Here is a 23,106-nt window from a genome sequence, read left to right on the forward strand (position 1 = left end):
AGGTGATCCCATAGCCTATCATTGAGTCCTTGCCATTTATTCATTTATGTAAAGAACATTTATCGAACAGTTACTAAATGCATTTCTCTGGTCAGAAAATGAAAACTATAAGAAAATGGGTTTACCTTTTTACCTTGGATGCCAGGAAACTTAGAAACATCTTCAGTGCTGAACTGGAGTAGTTAATTGGTTGACCTTGAATGCCTGGAAACATCACTTCTTCTCTTTCCTTTAGATTAACAGTTCTTAAACTGTGATCGATGGACTACTGAGGCATTCATGGAGATATTTCAGGGGAATCCATAGACTTAGATGGGAAGAAAAATTACATCTTTATTTTCACTAACCTCGAAAAGAAAGCTAGCATTTCCTTCAGTTATGAGTGTAGGCAACAAGTGATTATTTTGAGAAGGGATCCATAGGCTTCACCAGACTGCCAAAGGGATCCATGATATAAAAAAGATTAAAAGCATCAGCATTATAAATATTCCCTGTTCATAATTCTCTCTAAATACCTTAGTTTGCATTATACTTTAATCTGCAAACTGCCTCAAGTGTTTGTTGTTTTATAATAAAAAATAGTTTACATTTATATACCTTATGGTTTCAAAGTTAGTAAGTAAATAAGCATTTATTAAGGACCTACTGTGTGCTAGGCATTTTGGTGCATTAAATATATTATTTCATTTTGTCTTCATAGTGGCTTTATGATATAGACACTATAAATACCATTATCCCCATATCATAGATGTGGAAATTGAGGCTCTGAGAGGTTAGTTGATTTGTCCAAAACCGTATGGCTAATAAATAGTAGAATAGAAATTTGAACTCCACTTTTTTTCGTAATTCCAAGAGTATGTGTCTTAATCATAAATTCATAATACTTAGAAATATTTGGCTCAATCCTGTCCCTTTACAGATAACAAAGGTGAATGCTAAAGAGTTGGAGCGACTTACACAAGGCCCTTCTACTATATTGCAGGGGCCCATACATATTATGGATAAATGGGCATGTCAACCTCTGCATAAAATAGATTAATTGTCCTAGAAATGAGTAATTCTGTAAGGAGTATAGTCTTCATGTATATTTTTTCTGTCCTAAACATGACACTGTAGGTTTCTTTCTAATGTATCTGTTACTCTACTGGAAAAATTAAAGTATCTTTCTGTCTACTCACAGGTAGCAGCTTTGTGGTGAGTGAGGGAAGCTACCTGGACATCTCCGACTGGTTAAACCCAGCCAAGCTTTCCCTTTATTACCAGATTAATGCCACATCTCCCTGGATAAGAGACTTATGTGGGCAGAGGACCACTGATGCCTGTGAGCAGCTCTGTGATCAGGAAACAGGTGAGCCAACAAAAGGGGTGTCCATATCAAGATTGAGTAGGGGATGAAGAGGGAAGATCTGAATGGATTAATTGGTGTACCATCTATATCCTCTCTCTGTGCTCAAAGTTATAACCAAGGATGGAGGTCTCTGAGCATAATCCTTCAGAATTCTGTAATACAGTCTTAACTGGTAATGGCCACAAGCCCAACTGATTACTGCACTATGTGATAATGAATTGTTTTGTTGCTTAAAAATTAATTATTCAAAACTTCTTACTTTTGTTTTGGTTGAGACATTACTATGTCAAAGGGAAAAATATGATATCATAGAATGTTGAGACTGGAAAGGAGTGGAAAAAAAGAGTACTAGAAGGTAGAACCTTAGAGCTAGAAGGAACCTGCACAGAATCATGGTCTCAGGAGATGACTTGGATCTCAAAAACCATCTAGCTTAACCTATAACCTGTCAAGAAATCTAGTGTTTAATATCTTTGATGTAATGATATCAATATTGTACTTGAAGAATGCCCACTGTCTCTCAAGACAGCCCATTCTAATAATTTAGGAAGTACATTCTTCCCCTTGCATTACTGAGCTGAAATGTGTTTCTTGGGTGCTTACACCCATTATTTCTAAACTACGTTAATAGAAGTATTGTTCCTTTCATTGTTCCTCGTCTAACCCAAATTCTCCCAGCTGTTCCTTGTTCTTCCCTCTTGGACTCAATAAAACAAGCACACAAATGTAATCCCTTTCCCATAGTGACAAACTCTTCAGATATTTGAAGACATTTCCAGGTCAAACATCTCCAGTTCCTTCAACTAAGCCTTTGAGGCCACAGTCTTCAAACCCTCTTGTAATCCTTGTGTGTCTCTTCTGGATGTGCTTGCCAGTGCCTTTCCTAAAATATTAGTCCTAGAACTAAACAAATACTCTATATGTGGATCTCACTGACATGGAGGATAGTTATCCTATCACAACCCTTACTCTGAAAGCTGAACCTCTCTTAAATGTAGCCTAATTTGAATTAGTTTATTTTTAATTTGTGTTATACATAGAATATAGAATGTCAGAACATAGTTTCTCTCATCTTAGAGCCAGAAGGAACTTGGTAAATTATCTAGTACAGACCCATCAGTTTACAGATGTGCAGATGCAGAAACTGGGCCTAGAAAGGGGACATTTAAAAAAAATTATTGTCATATATTGTTAGTGTCAGAACTAAGGCTATAACCTAGCTTTTCTGACTCCCAGTATATGTTCTTTCCATCTTACAGTGTTATTCCAAAGTATGACTGGGAGTAATTCCTGGAGGAACAGATAAGAGTACCATTAGGTTGATAAGCCATTAGATAAGAAGAATACCAAAGTTATAGGATACCTGCATTTCTCTTGCTGCTGCTATTTAGTTTTTTTCGATTTTGTCTGACTCTTCATGACCCCATTTGGGGTTTTCTTGGCAAAGATACTGGAGTGGTTTGCCATTTCCTTCTCCAGCTCATTTGACAGGTGAGGAAACTGAGGCAAACAGGGTTAATGACTTGTCCAGGGTCACAGTAATTGTCTGAGGCCAGATTTGAACTCAGGTAGACGAGTCTTCTTGACTCCAGGCCCAGCACTCTATCCACATCTCTCCCTAGATACCCAGATTTATTTTACAATAATCTAATAGACAAGATGGAAAAGATATGAGGTAATGGTGAAGTTAAGTGGAATTATCTAGTTGAATGCCTATTTCCAAATAATAGTTTTTAATGGCATCAACCTTTAGAGCTATCTACTGAGATGGTCCCAAACTCTATGTTTAGTCCTGTTCTTTTCAGCTTTTTATAAGTGACTTGGATTAAGACTCATATGATACAGTGCTGTGTATCTAACATGTTAGATGACAGAATTGGTGTCCGAAGAAGTGTTTATTGTTAGACTACAACAACTGATCCTATCTAAATCAAATATCCTAAGTCCCCATGCTTGGCTTTAAAACTCTGCCTGCTGAAATGCAGGATAAGAGACTTATGACTTGACTGTAGTTCATGTGAAAATAATTCCAGTGGATACCAAGCTCAGTAAGACTTTAAGAAAAGTTGTGTCCAGAATGAGTGAGATGACAGTCCTGTTGGGTCCTTCTACTTCTACCACTCTCATGCCTCATTTGGAGTACTCTATATGATACCAACGGCCACTTTTTTTCAATATATTTTGCTTCTCCCCAAATACATGTTGAAATTTTTAAAAAAATGTTTTGAGTTCCAAATTCTATCCTTCCCTCTCTTTCCTTTCCCTTCCCTGCCACAGTAAGCAATCAGATGTCAGTTATACATGTGCAATCATACAAACCATTTCCATATTAATCATTTTGTACAAGAAGATTCAAATAAAAGAAAAAAAGAATGAAAGAAAGTGAAATATAGCATGCTTCAGTCTGTATTAAAACAATAGCAGTTATTTCTCTGCGAGTGGATAGTATGCTTCATCATTAGTCCTTTGGGATTATCTTAGATTACTGAGAATGATTAACTCATTCACAATTCTTCATTAAACAATATCGCTGTTACTGTATACAATGTTCTCCCGTTTCTGTTTGTTTCACTTTACATTGATTCATTTCTAAGATTTTCTGAAATTGCTCTACTTGTCATTTCTTATAGCACAATAATATTCTGTTACAATCATATTTGATAGACATTCCTTCGATTTCCAATTCTTAGCCACCACAAAAGGAACTGCTACAAATATTTTTGTACCAATAGCTCTTTTTCCCTTTTTAACATCTTTAGGATACAGACCTAGGAAGGGTATTGCCAGACCAAAGGCTATGCACAGTTTTATAGCTGAGGGTCACTTTTTTTTCTTTTTGGAGGGTAATTGGGGTTAAACGACTTGCCCAAGGGTCACATGGCTAGTTTTTGTGTTGTGCCTGAGGCCGGATTTGAACTCAGGTCCTCCTGACCCCAGGGCTGGTGCTCTATTCACTGTGCCACCTAGCCACCCCTGAGGGTCACTTTTTAGGAAGGAAAATGGCAAGTGGGGAGATGATCAGCATGCCAATAGTACTCCAAACCATTGCCATATTATGGTCCATTGAAAGAACTAGGGATAGTTAGGTTATATAAGGAGTTCTTAGTTCAAGGATTCTTAGAGCAGGGGATCTTCACCTTTTTGTGCAATGGACCCTTTTGTTAGTCTGGTGAAACCTACAGACCCCTTCTCTAGGTGATAGCTTTAAATCCATAAAATAAAATACATAGGACAACAAAGAAAACCAATTAATTCTAGAAACCCAGATTAAGAACCCCTGCTTTAGAGGTAATACTTAAAGGGTCAAAGAATTTGATTACTTTTCTTTAAAGAGTTGAAGGATTATCTTAGGGTAAAAGAATTAAATTTCTACTTGGCCACAGAACCAGGAACAGTGAGCAGAAGTTGCAGAGATGCAACTTTAAACTCTATATAAGAAAATTTTCCTAAAAGTTAGAAATGTACTAAAGTAAAATAGAACTAAAAAACAACCTTCAGATAGGAGGTAATGGACTTTCTATAATTGATGTCTTCAAGTAGAGAGTGAATGACGATTTATTTGGGATGTGGGGAAAGTCCTCTTTAGGGTGGGTTTAGTCTGGAAGTGATCTGGGGTCCTTCCAGGTCTGAAATTCCCTGAGAGTTCTCATGCAAAATAAACTCAGAATAAGATAAAATGCCAACATTAAGAAATCAAAACAAAGGATTTTGGGAGAGCATTGGCCTATTGGTGTTGCATTAAGATTGGAAATAAGAAGTTTCATAGGCTTTAGAACAATTTTGGGTCTTAGAGATTCAATTAAAAAAACGTATTTTACACACACACACACACACACACACACACACACACACACACTGTTCCAAGTACTATGTCAGGCACTAAAGATACAAGGACAAAAATGAAAACAGTCCATGACCCTAAGCAATTTACATTCTGGATGATTGGGGGAAGTATACCTACATAAGTAAATTACAAACAAACACACACACACACACACACACACAGTAATTTGGTGTCACAAAAGGTCTTATATTGACTATGTGACTTGAGCTAAGCCTTGAAGGTTGCAAGGTATTCCAAGAGGCTTGAAGTGAGATCATCTAGTAAAATTTCCTCATTATTACAGATAGACAAGTGAAGTGACTTGTCTGTCAGTGACATGAACAATTGATCAAGCATTTAAGTGCCTACTATGTGTCAAGCATAAATATGGGTTCTTAGGATACAAAGGCAAACATGAAGCAGGTCCTGACCTCAAAGAGCTTACATTCTGTGAGGGAGTCATTATGTACCTATATCAGTATATACAAAATAAATGAAAAGTATTTTGGTTGTGTAAGATGAACTAAGAGAGTTGGCATTTGAATTTGAGTGATCTGACTAACTGACCTTGGGCAAGTCACTTAACTCAGTTTGCCTTGGTTTCCTTATTTGTAAAATGAGCTGGAAAAGATGACAAAACATTCCTGTATCCTTGGCAAGAAAAGCCCTAATGGGGTCACAAAAAGTTGGACACAACTGAGAATGACTGGACACATCCACATGGTTCTAAGAAGCTTTAACACGTGTAGAGTTCACACCCTGGTAAAACCATCTCAGCAGACAGACTAAAGCAGATGAAGGGTAACTAATAGACCACAAACCCATCAGTACATTAGGGGATGTTTACCCAACGTATGTGAAGACTTCCCTTGGCAGAATGATGGATGAGAACAGTTTGTTCCATTGTCCATTAAAGCGGCTGGGGAAGGCACTGTGGAGAGCTTAGAGCTTGGTCATACAATGAAGAAGCCAGGGTCATCCATTGTGTCATGGTCCATAGCCAATCATCTTGACTTTTGTCTTGCCACTAGACTTCCAATGACTTTGGAAGAGAGGGTGAGCTGATGACTTTGTGCAACTCTGTCTCACTTAAATCACATTCACACACAAGTCAAGACAATGGTCCTCTTCAGAAATAAAGGATTAACAACAGAGACATAAATGACCTCTGGAAGATAGGACACCAATAAAATACCTCCCTAAAGACAATAATGTATTTGTACCCATTCTCTGTTGTTTTTGCCTCTCTCTATAGAATTAAAATGCAGAGGCCTGCCTATCACTTTAACTATGCCCACCAGAAGGGCCCTTGTTGAATTATTGTCTCCTGCATATCTATTTCTGATCCCTGCACACCTGACTTTTCAGTTCTTTTCATTTCAAAATGTGTTAAATATTTACTACGTGCAAAATATGCTAAAACATAGAACTAATGTGACGCCTGATTATGGTACAAGGGGGACCTGAGTTTTTTAAGGCTATGCCAACATAGAACACATTCTGATGGATATGAACAAAGTAGAACAGCTTTGAATCTGGGTGAGTTGCAAGACTATGAATCTCTTACCCCCAAAAGACAAGCCTAATAATAAAAATGATGATGGTGATGATACCACTCTATGAAGTAGGAATTATTAATATTTCATTTTACAGATGAGAAAACTGAGGCAGGAGTTAAGTGGCTTGACCCAGAGCTGCACAGCTAGTATTCAAACTGATATTTAACAAATCAAATACTCTGTGCACTCTATCACTCTATCACCTAGACAAGTTCAAACCTCTAGGCTGATTTCAAGGTGATGAATTTTCAGCCACAGCAGCCCTCAAAGAGCTTTAACTAAGACACAAAGCAGCTGTAATTTAAGTGGAGGGAGGCAAGAAGGAGGGTATTTATCATCCTGAAAAAAATCACAGAACCTTGAACTATTATAGTGTGCAGATAGGGTTTTATGCCCTATTGTACGATTTAAGTGATGAAATGCTTAAAATTTTTAGGGAAGACATGACAGTTACTATTATTAAACTTTTAGTCTGATTAGGAGTCTAAGATTTGAAAACTCTATAGCTCAATATCATCTATAAAATAGGTATCTGGCCTCAGCAAGCTCATAGTTTAATAGGGAGAATAGGACACCTAAGTAAATTACTTTAATATACAATATGACATGATCAGTGTGATGGAGAAATATTAAAAATATGATTTGTGATATCCAAGGGGGATAGGTAGCTACCAGTAAAGAGACTTCATTCAGTATTCAATGTTCAATATTTAGAACTTTATAGAGAGCACTTTGCCAAGTACTGGAAGAAATATGAAGTTCACATATGTCATTTATTTTAACTAGTTCAGAGGTCATATTACCCTAGTAGACTGAGCTTTCTGGGGGCAATTATTATTATCCTGCTTTATAGATGATGAACTTCAGGTGTAGTATTTAGTCTCTACCAAAAAACAAAACAAAACTAAGCTCCATGAAACAGGTGGATAAAATGCAGAAATGGAGAGATCCATCTTCCTGAGTAGCAGGCAACTCCACTGATTAAGATGCACCCCTAATGGGTTTATTAACACATATCCCTCATTTATCCTTGGAAATAGTAGAGAAAACCTCAAAGAACATATCATCCAAAAAACAGTTTACTTGGTTTAAGGATATGTTATGTGTGTTACCACATACATAGAGGTTCAGAAAATGACCCATAGGGGGGGAAAAGCATTTATTAAGTGCTTTGCGAACACACACACACACACATACACATACACACACACTTGTGTGTGTGTGTGTATGTATACCTATAGTTAATCAGCCTGCAGAAGCTTAATGGCCCCAGGCTTCTGGATTCCTGAAATGGTTCCTGAAATGACCCTCATTGTAAAACTGACTCTGCTCTCTGAAGGGAGAACTGGAGAACCAGGTGAGACTTCTTTGGGGTAAAATAGTGAGACTCTGGAGAGTCTGGTTTTCTGGGAGATGTTAGTATCTGTTTCTGCCATCCTTAGTTGTCTGTCTTCCCATGGAGAATCTTATGCATTGAATTATGCTATAAATTGCCAGAGGCCATAAAACATGATATACACCAAAAAAAAAATGGACAGTGATGATCATGTGTCATCACTCCCAGCTTTGTCCCTGCTAACATTGTTTGAGGTCTTCCCTGTTCTCTTAGTTGGACCTTTGCCAGAAGTTATGGGAATAGCTAGCAGTTACAAGTCATGGAACACTTACAGTATGATCATTTTTACAGCAGATTTAGTCTTCTTAATTATGTTTGCATCAAATAACTATTCAGATAAGTGTATATTCTCTAATTAAATAATTAGTTGGAAGATCAACAAAGGGCATAACTTGCACTCAAACCAATAGCAACCAGCTATATTTTCATAAATGCCTTTCATTATGTAAGTAGGAATTCTTTGTGACAACCTCATAAAAGCAATTTTCTCAGTAGTCTCTCTTTCTCCCCCCCCCCACTTGTCTTCCATATTCCCACATGAGAGATGGAATAGAATATTAATAGCTCACATATGAATAATAATGATAATTATAGTAGCTATCCTTTATATAGCACTTTGAGATTTGCAAAGTGCTTTAAAATATTTTCTTACTTTATTCTTACAACCACCCTCAAAGGTAGGTGCAATTACTGTCCTCATTATACGTATGAGGAAACTAAGGCAATCAGAAGGCATATGACAGTTTAGTAAGTGTCTGAAGTAGGGTTTGAGCTCATCTCTTCCTGACAAAACACTTTAAGGCAAGTCAGTCAACAAGCATCTATCAATCACCTACTATTTGTCAGGTATTGTGTTAAATACTAGAGATACATACATACATATATATATATAATATTATAGATAGATAAATAGATAAAAGGCAGTTGCTGCATTTAAGGAGCTCACAGTTTAATGGAGGAGATAATATGCAACCATTCATGTACAAACAACAGATATATAAGAGAAATTGGAGATAATGAATAGTGAGAAAGCACTAACATTAAAGGAAATCAGGAAACGCTTCTTGTAGAAGGTCATATTTTCGCTGGGACCTAAAGAAAAACCGGAGACTGAGATGAAGACAATGTAAATACAAAGTCAGGAATGGAGAGTCTTATACACAGAACATCAAGGAGACCAACACCATTGGATCGCAGATTATGTGGCAGGGGAGGGTTGGGGAAGGGAGTGAGATCTAAGAAGACTCGAAATTTAGGGAGGGACCAAGTTATGAATAGTTTGGGGCATTAAACTTAAGAGGATTTTATATTTGATCCTGGAGATGATAAGGAGCAACTATTGCTTATTGAGTAGGGGTGACATGGTTAGATCTGCACAATAGGAAGATCTCTTTACTAGCTGAGTGGAAGACACAATGGAGTGAGGAAAGATTTGTGGTGAGGAGATCCATCAGCAGTTATTTCAATAGTCTGGAAGTGAGGTGATGAGGGCCTGTACCAGGGCTGTAAGGTAGAAGGAAGAATATATATAACATATACATATACATATATAATATAAAATATATAAAAGACTCTGCAAAGGTAAAACTGATAGGAATTGACAACAGATTAGATATGGGTGTGAAAGAAATTGAATAATGGAGGATGACACATTTCAAGCATGGGAGATTAGGAGAATGGTGGTATCCTTGACAGTGTAGTAGAGAAGTTCAGAAGAGAGTTTGGGGAAAAGTGTAGTCTTGGACATGTTGAGTCTAAGATGGCTATGGGATATCCATTTTGAGATGTCTAATAGGCAGGTGGTTATGGAATACTCTAGGTCAGGTCTTAGGTTACCACTAGATAAGCAAATCTGAGCATCATCTGTATAGAGACTGTAAATCTGTGGAAGCTAATGGGTGCCACAGTGGATAGTTTTGGGTCTGGAGTTAGGAAGACCTGAGTTCAAATTCAGCCATAGACTATTCCTAGCTGTGTGACCTTGGACAAGTCATGTAATTTTTATTGGCCTAGTTCCTCAACTGTAAAATGAGGATAATAACAAAACCTAGTTTGTAGGGTTATTGTAAGGATCAAATGAAATAGTGTTTGTGAGGGTGGAGTCAAGATGGTGGAGTAGAAACAGGACCTCCACCTGTCTCCGGCTTCCACCTTCCCCAATCGATGTGAAAGGGGACTCTACACAAACTTTGGAGCTGTAGAACACACAGCCCGGCAGGCCAGCAGGAATTGGCCAGCACAGTACTCTAGAAGCCAAGCCCAGCCCCACGCTGAGGCTTTAGCCCCAGGGTAGCCCTGAGCAGCCACCGGCCCAAGGGACTCCAGATCAGCAGCAGCTGTGGCCATTTCCAGATTTATCAACACATAGATGCGAAGGACAAAGTGAGAGGTCAGTGCAGTCTGGACTTTTGAGACCCAGTAAGTGGGAGTACATGGCTTTTGCCCCCAGGATGAGAAGCCGCCACATGGCGGCTTCAGCTCCTGGCCTGAAGAGTATAGGGGGACCAAGCACCAGTCTGAAGGGTAATCGCTCTTGCTTTAACTTGCTTGGATCTGGATTGCAGTCTACGGTGGAGGTCCTGGGGTATGTGTCCAGCTTGAGAGTGTGGAGACCTCAGAGAGGGAACCCAATTAATACCTCCAGCAGCTGAGAAAACCCCAGCGTTTCAGACAAAAGCTCCCTGTGTGGTGGCAGAGTCCTACCGTGGCAAAAAGCCCAGGGGTCAAGTGACTGAGGGGCGACATGACCAGGCAAAGGAAACAAAGCAGACAGAAGATTCCAACATTACACTCCTATTTTGGGAACAAAAAGGAGCAAAGCATGGAACAGGAGGAAGACAGTGAAGTCAGAACTCCTGCACCAAAAGCTTCAAAGGAAAATACAAGCTGGTTACAAGCCATAGAGGACCTTAAGAAGCAGATGGGAGAAGTGGAAGAAAAATTGGGAAGAGAAATGAGAACAATGCAAGAAAAATACGAAATGAGAGTCAACAGCCTGAGTGAGGAGAATAACACCTTAAAAAACAGACTAGCTCAAATGGCAAAAGAGGCTCAAAAAGGCAATGAGAAGAATGCCTTAAAAAGCCTAATTTGCCAGATGGAAAAAGAATCTCAAAAGCTCACTGAGGAGAATCATTGCTTCATTAGATTGGAGCAAATGGAAGCTAATGACTTTATGAGAAATCAAGATGCTATTAAACAGATCCAAACAAATGAAAGAATAGAAGGCAATGTGAAACATCTCATGGGAAAAACCACTGAACTGGAAAATAGATCCAGGAGAGATCATTTAAAAATTATTGGACTACCTGAAAGCCATGATCAAAGTAAGAACCTAGAAATCATCCTCCAGGAAGTTCTCAAAGAAAACTGCCCTGATGTTTTAGAACCAGAGGGCAAAATAGAGATTGAAAGAATCCACCGATCACCTCCTGAAAAAGATCTCAAAAAGAACACTCCTAGGAAAATTATAGCCAGGTTCTGGAATTCCTAGATTAAGGAGAGAATATTACAAGCAGCCAGGAAGAAACAATTTGAATATTGTGGAAACAGAATCAGGATAAACCCAGGATCTGGCAGCTTCTACACTGAGGGATCGAAGGGCTTGGAATGTGATATTCTGGAGGTTAAGGGAGCTGGGTTTAAAACCAAGAGTCAACTACGCAGCAAAACTGAGTATCATGTTTCAGGGGAAAATATGGTCATTCAGTGGAATAGAGGACTTTCAAGCATTCTTGCTGAAAAAACCAGAGTTGAATAGAAAATTTGACATTCAGATACAAGAAGCAAGAGAAGCATGAGAAGGTAAACAGGGAAAAGGAATCATAAGGAACTTATCAAAGTTGAACTATTAACATTCCTACATGGAAAAACAACAATTGTAACTTATGAAACTTTTCTCAGTAGTTGGAGGGAATACAAATACATACATATATATACATATATATGTCATATATGAGGGTATATGGGCATATGAATACATATGTGAATGTGTGTATGCATGTTTACAGGTATACATAGATAGAGGGCACAGGACTCATTTAACAGAAAGGAATGATACTTAAAAGGTGAATTTAAGAGGTGAGAGAGGAATGTAATGAAAGGAGATGGGGAGAGACAGAATGGGGTAAACTATCTCATATAGAAGAGGCAAGGGAAAATGGTTACAATGGAGGGGAAGAATAGGAAGGCAAAAGGGAATGGGTCAACCTTATTCCCATTGAATTTGGCTTGAGGAGGGAATGAAATACACACTAAATAGGATATCTCACCCTCCAGGAGAGTAGGGGAGGAAGGGGATGAGAGGGGGGATGATTGAAGGCAGGGCAGGCTGGGGGGGAGGGAAGTTGGGAGCACCCACTTTTGAAAAGGGACAGGATCAAAGTAGAGAATAGAACAAGTGGGAAGTGGGATAGGAGGGAGGGAAATATAGTCAGTCTTTTACAATATATCTACTATGTTATTGTTTTGCATTAGCCATACATGTACAATCTATATAACTATATAACTGCTTACATTCCCAGTAAGGGTAGGTGACAAGGGAGGAAGGGAATGAATCTGGAATTCAAAGTTTTAAAATCAAATATTTAAATATATATTATTATTATTAATACTATTTTACATGTAATTGGGAAATAAGATATACAGGCACTGGGGCATAGAGATCCACTGGAAAAGTCGAAAGGGGTATGGGAGAAAATATGGGAGAGAGCAGTTTGGAGGAGGGGATATCCTCTGGGACTGCTATTTTGGGGCGGTGGGTAGGAGAAAAACAGGGAGAAAATTTTTAACTCAAAATATGGTAGAAATGATTTATGTAAATCAGAAGTTAATAAAGCATTTGAAAAATGAAAAAAAAAGAAATAGTGTTTTCGAGGTTCTTGGCACAGTGCCTAGCACATAGGAGGTACTATAAAAATATGTATTTTCTTCCCTTTCCCTATTTTCCTTCCCTTCTCTTCTTTTCCCTTCCTTTGAGATAAGCTTTGAGAGAGAGATGGAAAAAGATTCAGGATAGAGCTTTATATACCCACTGTCAGTAAGTGTGCCGTGGATGAAGACTCAGCAAAGAAGATTGAGAAAGAGTGATGGGGTACATAAGAGAAGAACCAGGATAGAGTTATGCCATGGAGATCCATGCCTAGGGAAAAGAAACTATTAAGGAAATAAAAAAGTGATTGATAATGTCAGCGTCTTCAGAGGTCAAAAAGGTTGAGGATTGAGAAAGGCCATTAGATTTCACAATTAAGAGACCAATGGTAACTTTGGAGAGAAGATTTTCAATTGAATGACGAGGTCTGATGCCAGACTTAAGAGAGTTAAGAAGTTGGTGAGAAGAAAAAAAGTGTACCTATAAACTTTGACCCAGAAATGCCACTTCTAGGCACATTTCCAGAGATAATTAGGGAAAAAGGTAAAGAATCTATATGTTCTAAAAGATTTATAGCAGCTATCTCTTTGGTGGAAAAGAATCAGAATTTTTGGGAATGCCCATTCATTGGAGAATGGCTAAACAAATCACAGTATATGATTGTGATGAAATACTTCTGTGCTTTGAGAAATGATGAGCTTGATGATCTTAGAAAAAACATGGATAGACTTGCATGAAATAATGAAGGACAAAATGAGCAGAGCCAAGAGAATGTTGTATATGATAACAGCAATGTTGTTTTAAGAACAACTTTGAGAAAATAAGTTATTTTGACTATTACAAGTACTGAAATTAACTACAAAGGATATATGAAGGAAGACACTATCTGCATCCAAGAAGGAACTAATAAATAGATGTATGGAATGATTTTACGTATATAGAAATGCAGATATGTATGCATATATCTACACACATACATATATTCATACATACACACACACACACACATATATATACGTACACACAAACATATTTGTGTCCAATGGTAGCCATCTCTAAAATAGGGGAGTAGGGAAAAATAAATGTACATGATAATTTTATTATGTATTTAAAAGGAATAGAAAGTTGTACATAATACATTTGCAGTTTCATGTGCAATATTTAAAATTATATTATGGTATGGAAACAATTTTTTTTCTTCCATTAATTAAACATAAAATAAAGAAATTTAAAAGGAAAGAAAAGAAAAAAAGTCGAAGTACCTTTTGTAGATGGTCTTCTCAAGGAGTTTAGCCAATAAAAAAGATATAGAATGATAGCTAGAAGGAATGAATGGACCAAGTGAAGGGTTTTTTTTGAGGATGAGGAAGACATGTGCGTGTTTCTAGCTAGGAAGGAGGCAGATTGAAGAGAATCTAGAGATTAGATGATAAAAGGGTCATTCTGCTGGAGAAGAGATTTAATGAGATTATTCATGCATGCAGAATGGTTAGCTTTGGCAAGGACAAGAGACACCTCTTCTTATGAGATTTAGTTGAAGGAAGAGATAGTGGAGAAGGCAGCTGAGTGATGTGAGATAAGGAGGAGAGAAGGTAAGTGGCAAATGGCCTCAATTTTTTCAATGATATAAAAGGAAAACTTCTCACCTGAGAGGGTAGGCAGAGGAGGAGCGATGGGAGACTTGAGGAGGTGTGAATAGGTTTAGAAATGCCTTTGTAGTGACTGGAACATTGACTCAATTAGAGAATTGTAAAAAGATTCTTTCTGTATTACAGGAACATTTGAGATTATGTAGCATAAATTTATAGTGGGTCCAGTCAGCAAAGCTTCATGATTTATTGTCCATCTTTGTTCAGCAGCTTCTGTATAGGAGTAAAACAGATGGTGTGAGTAATGCAAAGCTGAAATTTAGAAGGACAAGAGCAGTGATAGGGTGAAGGGGAATGAGAAAGTGACATTATAGGGTGGATTAAGATGCAGAAAGGAGGGGTGTGTATCCAGTACAAGGATGATGACCTGGAAAAGAACTGAAGGCTCAAGTATTTGGTGGTTATAGTGAACATGTAGAACAGGATTTGGGGTTGCAAGAGAGAGAGGGGGGGAGATGATGGCAATAGATTATACTCAGATGAGTAAGTTTCAGGTTATGAACCTGTAAGTGGAACATTTGTAGCTGTTGGTGAGATCAAGGATGTGTGGCTATCTCTGAAACTGAGGAGGCATAGATAATTAGATCATGGTAAATGAGTAAGTTGAAGAACTGAAAGGTTAGGATGTTTGAGGGAGTAGCAATATGCATGTAGAAACTCCTTGGTGTGAAGGCAAGAGTTAGGGAGGAGAGAAAGACTGTGAATCAGGTACTGAATTCATTGAGGAAAGGAAAGTGTCCTAGAGATTAGTAGACAAAAGCTACCAGAATTCGATTGAGTAGTAATTATGGATTTTGTGAACTTCAGAGGAGAAGATGTTACTGAGTGATTGTGGTAGAGGGAGAGCTTGGAAGTGACAAGGGAGAGCAAAGAATATTTTTAATTATCTGACCTCAAACAGTGAGAGGTCATATGGAGTGAGAATGAGTAGAAAGAATAGCCAGTGCTGGAGAGGGAGATCAGAGAGGCAGTGTCATCAAGAGACATCCAGGTCTTAGTGGAAGCCAGAAGATGAAAGGAATGGGAAAGAAAAAAAGATTAAAGATGAAAGCAAGTTTGTTACCCATGAATCGGGCATTTCAGAAAGCACAGTGGGTAGGTAGCTTTAGAGAGGAATGGGAATGAGGAATCAGGCAGTGGGGGATGGAGAATAGGATTTGAATTAATTCCAGGAGGGTTCAGAATCCCTGAGATGAAAAAGGGATGGCAAGGGAATTTGTTTATCATTCAGCAAGGAGTTCAAATAGGTTATATACTGTTTTCTGTACAATATCCTCAAAAGGTAAATTAATAGTATAAGAATTATTTCCATTTATAGATGAGGAAATTGAGGTTCAGACAAGTTACATGACACACAATAAGATATTCTAAACGACAGTTAACCCTAGTTGTTTGTGTTTTCACTTAATTTGCTTCCTTTAATTCACATATAATGATATATATGTATATATGTATGTATATACATATAATTTCCCTCTATTGAATGTTTGTTCCATAATAGCAGAAATTATTACATTTTAAGTCTATATTCCTAATGCATAAGTCAGCATAAGTACTTTAGAAATGTTCATAGAAAGAATGAAATTGGAATTCAAACTCAGTCCAGATGTCCTGACTCTAATCTTATATCCTTTAAAATGTGTTTATTTCATTTGGGTTCAGCAAACATTTTTTTTAAATAAAATGGCAAAACAGCATGTCCAAGTACATTTTAATTTTTTTAAATTATTGTTTTTATTTTCTGCTTCCTACACCACCTCTACCACTGAAGTAAAAAATAAACAAGGAGGGAGGGAACCTCTTGCAATAAATACACAATCAAAAAGCAAACACAGATATTGCTCATGTCAAAAAATGCAGGTCTAATTCTATATATTTGTCCATTACCCATCTATCTGTTTGTGAGTAACATTCTTCATTAGCCATAGTGGCTGATCATTGTATTAATTAGTTCTTTTGTCTTTCAAAAGTGTTTTTCAAGGTTGATATAATTCTCACTTCACTTTGAATCAGTTCATACAAGACTTCTCAAGTTTCTCTGGAACCATCTCTATCTTCATTTCTAATGACACAATAATATCCAATTACATTCCATACCATAATTTGTCCAGCCATTCTCCAACTGATGAGTACCGATAATCGTTTCAGTTTTATTCCTGTGCCAGAAAGAAAGGGAAGATGAAAGAAAATGAGAGGGGAGGGGAGGGGAGGGAGGAGGCAGGAGGAGGAGGGGGTAGGAAAAGGAAGGGAAGGAAAGGAAAAAAAGAAAAAGACCTGTTACTTATATTTTTACACATGCCTTTCTTTGTACATAGACCATTTCCTCTTTTATTTGCCCCCAAGTTCATTTCCTGAAAACATTTGAGCAAAATTAGCGTGATTGAAACTGATAGCACATCACTTTCCACTTTAGTTGTTTTCTAGTTGTTAACAGAAAGAAAGGCTATCTGCTTTCAATTTGATGCTGTGGTACCAACATTGTACATTATATTTCATCAGAGTTTTTGTGACCATCCCATGTTTACTTTATTTACACTCTAATAACCAGTATTTTTAACTCTGCTTTGTTACCTCTATGTAACCTCATAAAGATTATCCGTATTTCTCTTGTTTTCATATTTATCATTCCTTACAGAATGGTAATATTCCATCACTTTCATGTATCACAGCTTGTTCCACCATTCCCCAATCCCTGGTATCTAGTTTGTTTCTATCTTTTTGTATTATAAATAACGTACAATTCACTGCCCTTTTTACTATACTCACTACCTTGAAGTTCAGCTTTTTATTTTTCTTGAAAAAAGGCCAGGGACAGCAATCCTTTGCTAAGAGTAACATCAGTCCAGAAATGGTACTGAGAGGCACCAGTCCACAGGCCAATGAGCTAAGATGAATAGGAGAACATGGAAAATTAATTTCTTTTAAGAGAGGCAAAGTGGGACCTTTAAAACCCCCTCTCCATCTGACTCTGATTTCTCTTTCCAGATTGCTTTGATATTACTTTTGTGTCTCAAACACTATATTTCAATCAACTGGTCTGGTTGATAACTCTGTATGCATGACATTTCATTTCCCTCTCCTGCATCTTTGTATAGGTTATGTCTTATGCGTATAATGCCTTCCTTCTTTATCTCCACCTCAAAAGATTCCTGTTGTCCTTCCAAGTTCAGCTCAGTTCCGAACTTCAATATTAAACCTAGCTGATCACCCCCAGTTGTTAGTGAATCCCCTTGAAATTATTTTATATGTAATTCATGTTTATTTAAAACATATATGTTGGGGTGGCTAGGTGGCACAGTGAATAGAGCACCAGCCCTGGAGTCAGGAGGACCTGAGTTCAGGTCCGGCTTCAGACACTTAGCACAAAACTGGTCCTGTGACCTTGGGCAAGTTGCTTAATCCCAATTGTCCTATCTTACCCTCTCCAAAAAGCAAAACAAAAAAAAAATATATGTGGATATTGTTTTCACTGATAGAATATCAATTCCATGAAGGCAGAAACTGTTTCAATTTAGCATTGGGTTTGTTGTTGCCTGACTCATAGTATCCACTTTATAAATGCAGAATGAATTAATGAATGCATTGAATGAGTGAAAGGAACTGAAAAGAAACTTGGATATCATCTAAGTGCAAATTGTAATGGTATACTTTAGTGGAAAAGGTGTGCCTGACTTGGATGGAGTAAGAAGATAAAGATTGAATCCTGACCTTGAAATTTATTAAACTATGACCTTGGGAAAGGCAGTTCACCTCTTGGAACCTCAGTTTCATCATATAACAATACATGAACTCCCTATTTCTTTTAGTTGGCATAGAAAAGGCTATAATCTTTTTTTTAAAAAAAAAGCACTGTAGAAAAATGAGTTATTATGTTAGACTCATTGGCATGGCCGATAACAGGGTGGAGGATAGAGCCCGTGACAAATTCAAGATTAATATCCCTACTTCTACGACATTTGAATTGTCTTTGCTTTTTGTTTAAGGTATATTAAAAGGCTTGGGATTGGTCAGATAAACTGTCTGCTCACCCCCAACTTCAATTGTTGAGCCTACTGGTTGGTTGGAGAGTTGACTGGGATGATATGGAGTCTTTAAGTTCATCTGTTGGCAGTCTTGTGCCTCAGCTTTCCTGGAATTTGCTGTCAAACAAGAAGAATTATTTCTCCTAAGTGATAGTGGATCCAGAAATGGGGGTAGTACTTAAACACATATTATATCGGGAGGGGGTGACATCAGGAAAGTTACCAATGACTTGATATATGGACGAGTCTCACAAGGTTCACTGGCATAGTGCCAAGGCCTTGGCTTCTTCCTTGGAGTACTGTGCCAGAATTGTCAGAAAGAACAATAGGTAATGGAATGGAGACCAACCATCCAAGAACAAGGGTAAAAAGAGAGTAACTGAAGGTGTGGAATGGTCACAGAAACTATAAATGTGCTTCTATTGCTGTACTTCCAAAACAGTGCTCCATTATCCTCCAAATATCCCCAAGCATTAATCTCTTCATTTTCTACAAATACTAAAGAAGCATTATTCTCATAAAATGCAATGAGCTAGAGATTTCAAAGAATATATGAGGTATCTGGTCTTTATCCTTAAGGACTTTGGAGATCAGAAACAGAGATATGTAATGGCTTTCAAAGTATCATATACCTTTGGTACTTTGGAAGACACACTATTTTCTGTTTGCATGTACCCCTTCTGCAACATAGATCATATTGCTTGTGAGATTGTTCACACAAGAGAAGTTTGCACAGTGATGATATAAGAGAGAGCTCTTGAAAATATCTGTGAAGGACAAGGAACAAACCAGGTCCCTTCTCTTAACCCACTCTTTTTGAGGACATGAAAAGTAAAAGCAAGCTGCGCTAGACATAGCAACCAAGGATGGAGTATCTTTGGGAAATTTTTTTAAATAGGATTTTGTAAAAGGCAAAATATAGAAAGAACATAAAATCAAGCTATCTAGAAAGAAGCAAAATATGTTAACAATGGAGCAGGGACAAGAAAGTACAATGGAAAGGAGAATATGGACATATGAGGATGAAGGTTAAGGCTGGGGTGGGTAGGGATAAGAATGGGAAAGAGGTAGCTGGAGGAAGGATTTTAGCCTCAACAGATAGTAACTCTAAATCACAGAGGTAAAGGGAAAAAGAGAAGGAAATGTGCCAACTGAAAGATAAAGAGCCAGTTGATTGGGTCCAAGCGAGGATGACTGGTGACTAATGGCTGATGATTGAACATGTTGTCAGTAGAGAGACTATGGTTTCCATTTGCAGTGCTTTTCACTCCACACACTGAAGAACTAACAGTGATCAACAGAGGGAGTGTGACAGGGATTTCTAGTGGGAGTGCCTTGGTGTGTAAAGACCTGGTGGTGGTCTGGGTCTCGTGCTCTAAGTAGAACTCATGTTCATGAAAAGCTCTTTAACTTCATTCTAAGATGGCAGATGACAGGGACTGAAGTATACTCAGACATACTGTGCATAGAGCATGTATTTAGTTCTAGTCATTGACTCTCACCTGAACTATTGCAATGGTTTCCTAATTGGTCCTTTTACCTATGTTTTCTTTCCAATATGACCTTCAATTAGTCAATCAACAAGCATTTATTAAGAACTCTCTATGTCCCAGAACACTGGGCTAAGCATTGGCAAAATTAAGTAGTCCCTATCCTCAGGAGCTTATAGTCTTATAGAACAGGAAAGACAAGATGCACATACATAATTAGCATATACATAGTACATACAAAATAAAGACAAAGTAGTTTGTAGAGAGAGTATACTAATATTTAGGTCGAGGGTATCAGGAATTAGAGGGCAACAAGGTGGTTCAATGGATAGAGGAGTCAGAAAAACCTGCATTTAAAATTGGCCTCAGACACTTACTGACTGTGTAACCCCTGGGTAAGTCGCTTAACCCTGCTTGCCTCAGTTTCCTCATCTGTAAAGTGAATGGGAGAAGGAAATGGCAAACCATTCCAGTATTGTTGCCAAGAATACCCAAAATGGAATAACAATGAGTCAGACATGACTGAAACAATTGAACAACCAAATCAGGAATTAAAAACTAATCCAAAGATCAACTAGAGAATTGTACAGACAACAGCTTTAGAATTATTCCACTATTGAACCTGAATTATTGCCCTGTAATATTGAGTAACTTTTTAAGCACATGGACTGATTTCTCACCTATTCTTGTGCGCTTTCAGGCTATCTTGTCCAGAGTTATTCCTCCTTATAGCTGCCAAATTGATAATTTCTAAAATTCATTTCTTATAATGTCACTCCTTTTGCTCAAGAAACCTCTGTGGTTTCCTATTTCCACTAAGATAAGAGACAAACTGCTCTGGCATTTAAAATCCATAATGATAAACAATTAAACTCTAATACGTCTTTCCAGACTGATCATACATTACAGTAACCTCTCTCCTACCCACTCTCTCTGCTACAACATACATACACTCCATTTGAGCAAAACTAACTTACTGTTACTTGTATATGATACTTCAATGCTCAAAGGGAGGCCCTCCCTTAGCCTTTTAGTTGTTAGAGTTCTCTCTACCATTTGAAGAATCTTTGAATTGTGTCTCACACACACACGCACGCACACAGCTGTGTATTTGTTATTTTTCTCCAGGGCAGGGATTATTTTGTTTTGGTCTTTGCATTACCAGTGCCTAACACAATGCTTGCGACATGATAAACACTCAGTGAATGTTGAACTTTAATTAAATTGAAGGCATGGAGACAAAAAAAGGGCGGGGCAAGAACAAGGAAGCAGACATAGTCTATTTTGGACAGAAAGTAGAATACATAAAGAGAAAAAACAGGAAACAAATATTGACAAACAGGTTGTATCCAAAGTATTAAGGTCCTTGAATAACAATATTTGAAACTTTATGAGCTGGGTGATAGGTATCCATGATATTTGTGGGTAGAGAAAATGAATATAAGAAGAATTAAGGATGAATATTTGTGAAGTGTTAGAATGGATGCATTAAAAATGGGAGAGATTTAAACAAGGAATATCACATTGGAAGATATTCAAATAGTCTGGAAGAGAAGTCAGAGAAGGTTTAGACAGGAATTGTCACAGGTTGGAGAGAATGGATTCTGGATATCTTGTGGTAGTGTACTTTATTGCATCGCAGTGGACAAGATTAATGAGGGAGCAATTCTCAATCCAAAGGAACAAGTTGCCAAAGGGGGGATTTTAGCCATTATGGCAAATGAGTAGGATAATGTGTCACAGCAAGAGGAAGGGGAGTATATCCCTAGCATGTCTCTAGTAAGACCATTCAGGTTTATGAAACTTCTCCTGGTTCCAGGGACTATAGCTTTGGCTGGGAAAGGTTTACTGTATAGAATATCGGGGTCGCTGTTTCTTACAACGATGGCCATCACTATTCACCCCTATGGCCTGTAGAGTTGGCTAGAGGCAACTTGTGTTTCAAATTGCGTGATTAAAGGTTTCTTAGTCTGTTGGGCTTCCTGTGAGGAGGTTTTTGTTTGTTTATGAGATTTTTGTTTGTGGTTTTTTGTTGTTTTCTGGGAGGATTTTTTGGTCTTTTGGCACATTCAATGCTTAATTTCCTCTTAAATGAAACTTTATCAGGCTGTGATTCCACCAGGCAGGGGGCCCCTGTGAATTTCATACAGAGCCATTTGCCATTGTCTCTCCTGTTCATTCTCACTTTGAGCACTGCACACATCTGAGGGACCTTACACTGTACCCCAGGAAATTGTGGACTCCTGGCTAAGTCTGGGGAGGCTTGGCAGCTTCTATGCTAATGGCCTTCTGCAAATTACTTATTGGAGGAGGACACAAAGGAAGACTAGAATACTCACAGGCAATGGGTTCTGCAGGCTGTTTTGACATGCATAGCTTAATTTTAATGATTCACCATCATTCTCTATCATATACCAGTAAATGTACTGTAAAATGTTTTGTAAAAGTAATGGAATCTTTGTAATGCCAGCCCTTGCCACTCTGCTACTCAATCACTGGTGGAAAGTGGGGACAAACTGGTAGAGGGTGTGTGTGTGTGTGTGTGTGTATGTGTGTGTGTGTGTGTGTGTGTGTATTTATTTGTGTATGCAAGGGAGAGATGTAGCAGACTGAAACAGAAACATAAAGGGACAAAAAGACTGACAGTATGAAAGAAAGGAGGGAGAAAGGAAAGAGAGAAGTAAAGGATACAAAAGGAAGATGCATTTAGGGTTAGGGTTAGAATCCAAGTTGGAGGCATTTAGGGCTAAGGTTAGAGTCAGAGGTGCATTTAGGGTTAGAGTCAGGGGTTGGGTCAGGGTTAGAGTTGGAGGCGGAGTCAGAGTCTATGACAGGGAGAAAGGGAGGAAAAGTAAATAAAGAAGGTAGAGAGGTAGGGAAGGAAGGAAGGAAGGAAGGAAGGAAGGAAGGAAGGAAGGAAGGAAGGAAGGAAGGAAGGAAGGAAGGAAG

The 23,106-nt window shown here is 38.0% G+C and overlaps 1 protein-coding gene across 2 annotated transcripts in view; it reads left to right on the top strand.

Annotated features, from left to right (window-relative positions):
• ASTN2 (astrotactin 2) overlaps window positions 1–23,106 on the top strand; it is a 1,158,830-nt gene that overhangs the window by 442,659 nt on the left and 693,065 nt on the right. For both annotated transcript variants that reach the window (XM_069073820.1, XM_069073821.1), the window contains one exon: window positions 1,181–1,348. In XM_069073820.1, the coding sequence (XP_068929921.1) occupies window positions 1,181–1,348 (168 nt within the window). The remainder of the gene's footprint in view (window positions 1–1,180; window positions 1,349–23,106) is intronic.

Source organism: Petaurus breviceps, unplaced genomic scaffold (genome assembly GCF_028583685.1).
Source record: "Petaurus breviceps papuanus isolate PSGF00001 unplaced genomic scaffold, PetGlider_PUasm1.0 90879, whole genome shotgun sequence".
NCBI classification, from domain to species: Eukaryota; Metazoa; Chordata; class Mammalia; order Diprotodontia; family Petauridae; genus Petaurus; species Petaurus breviceps.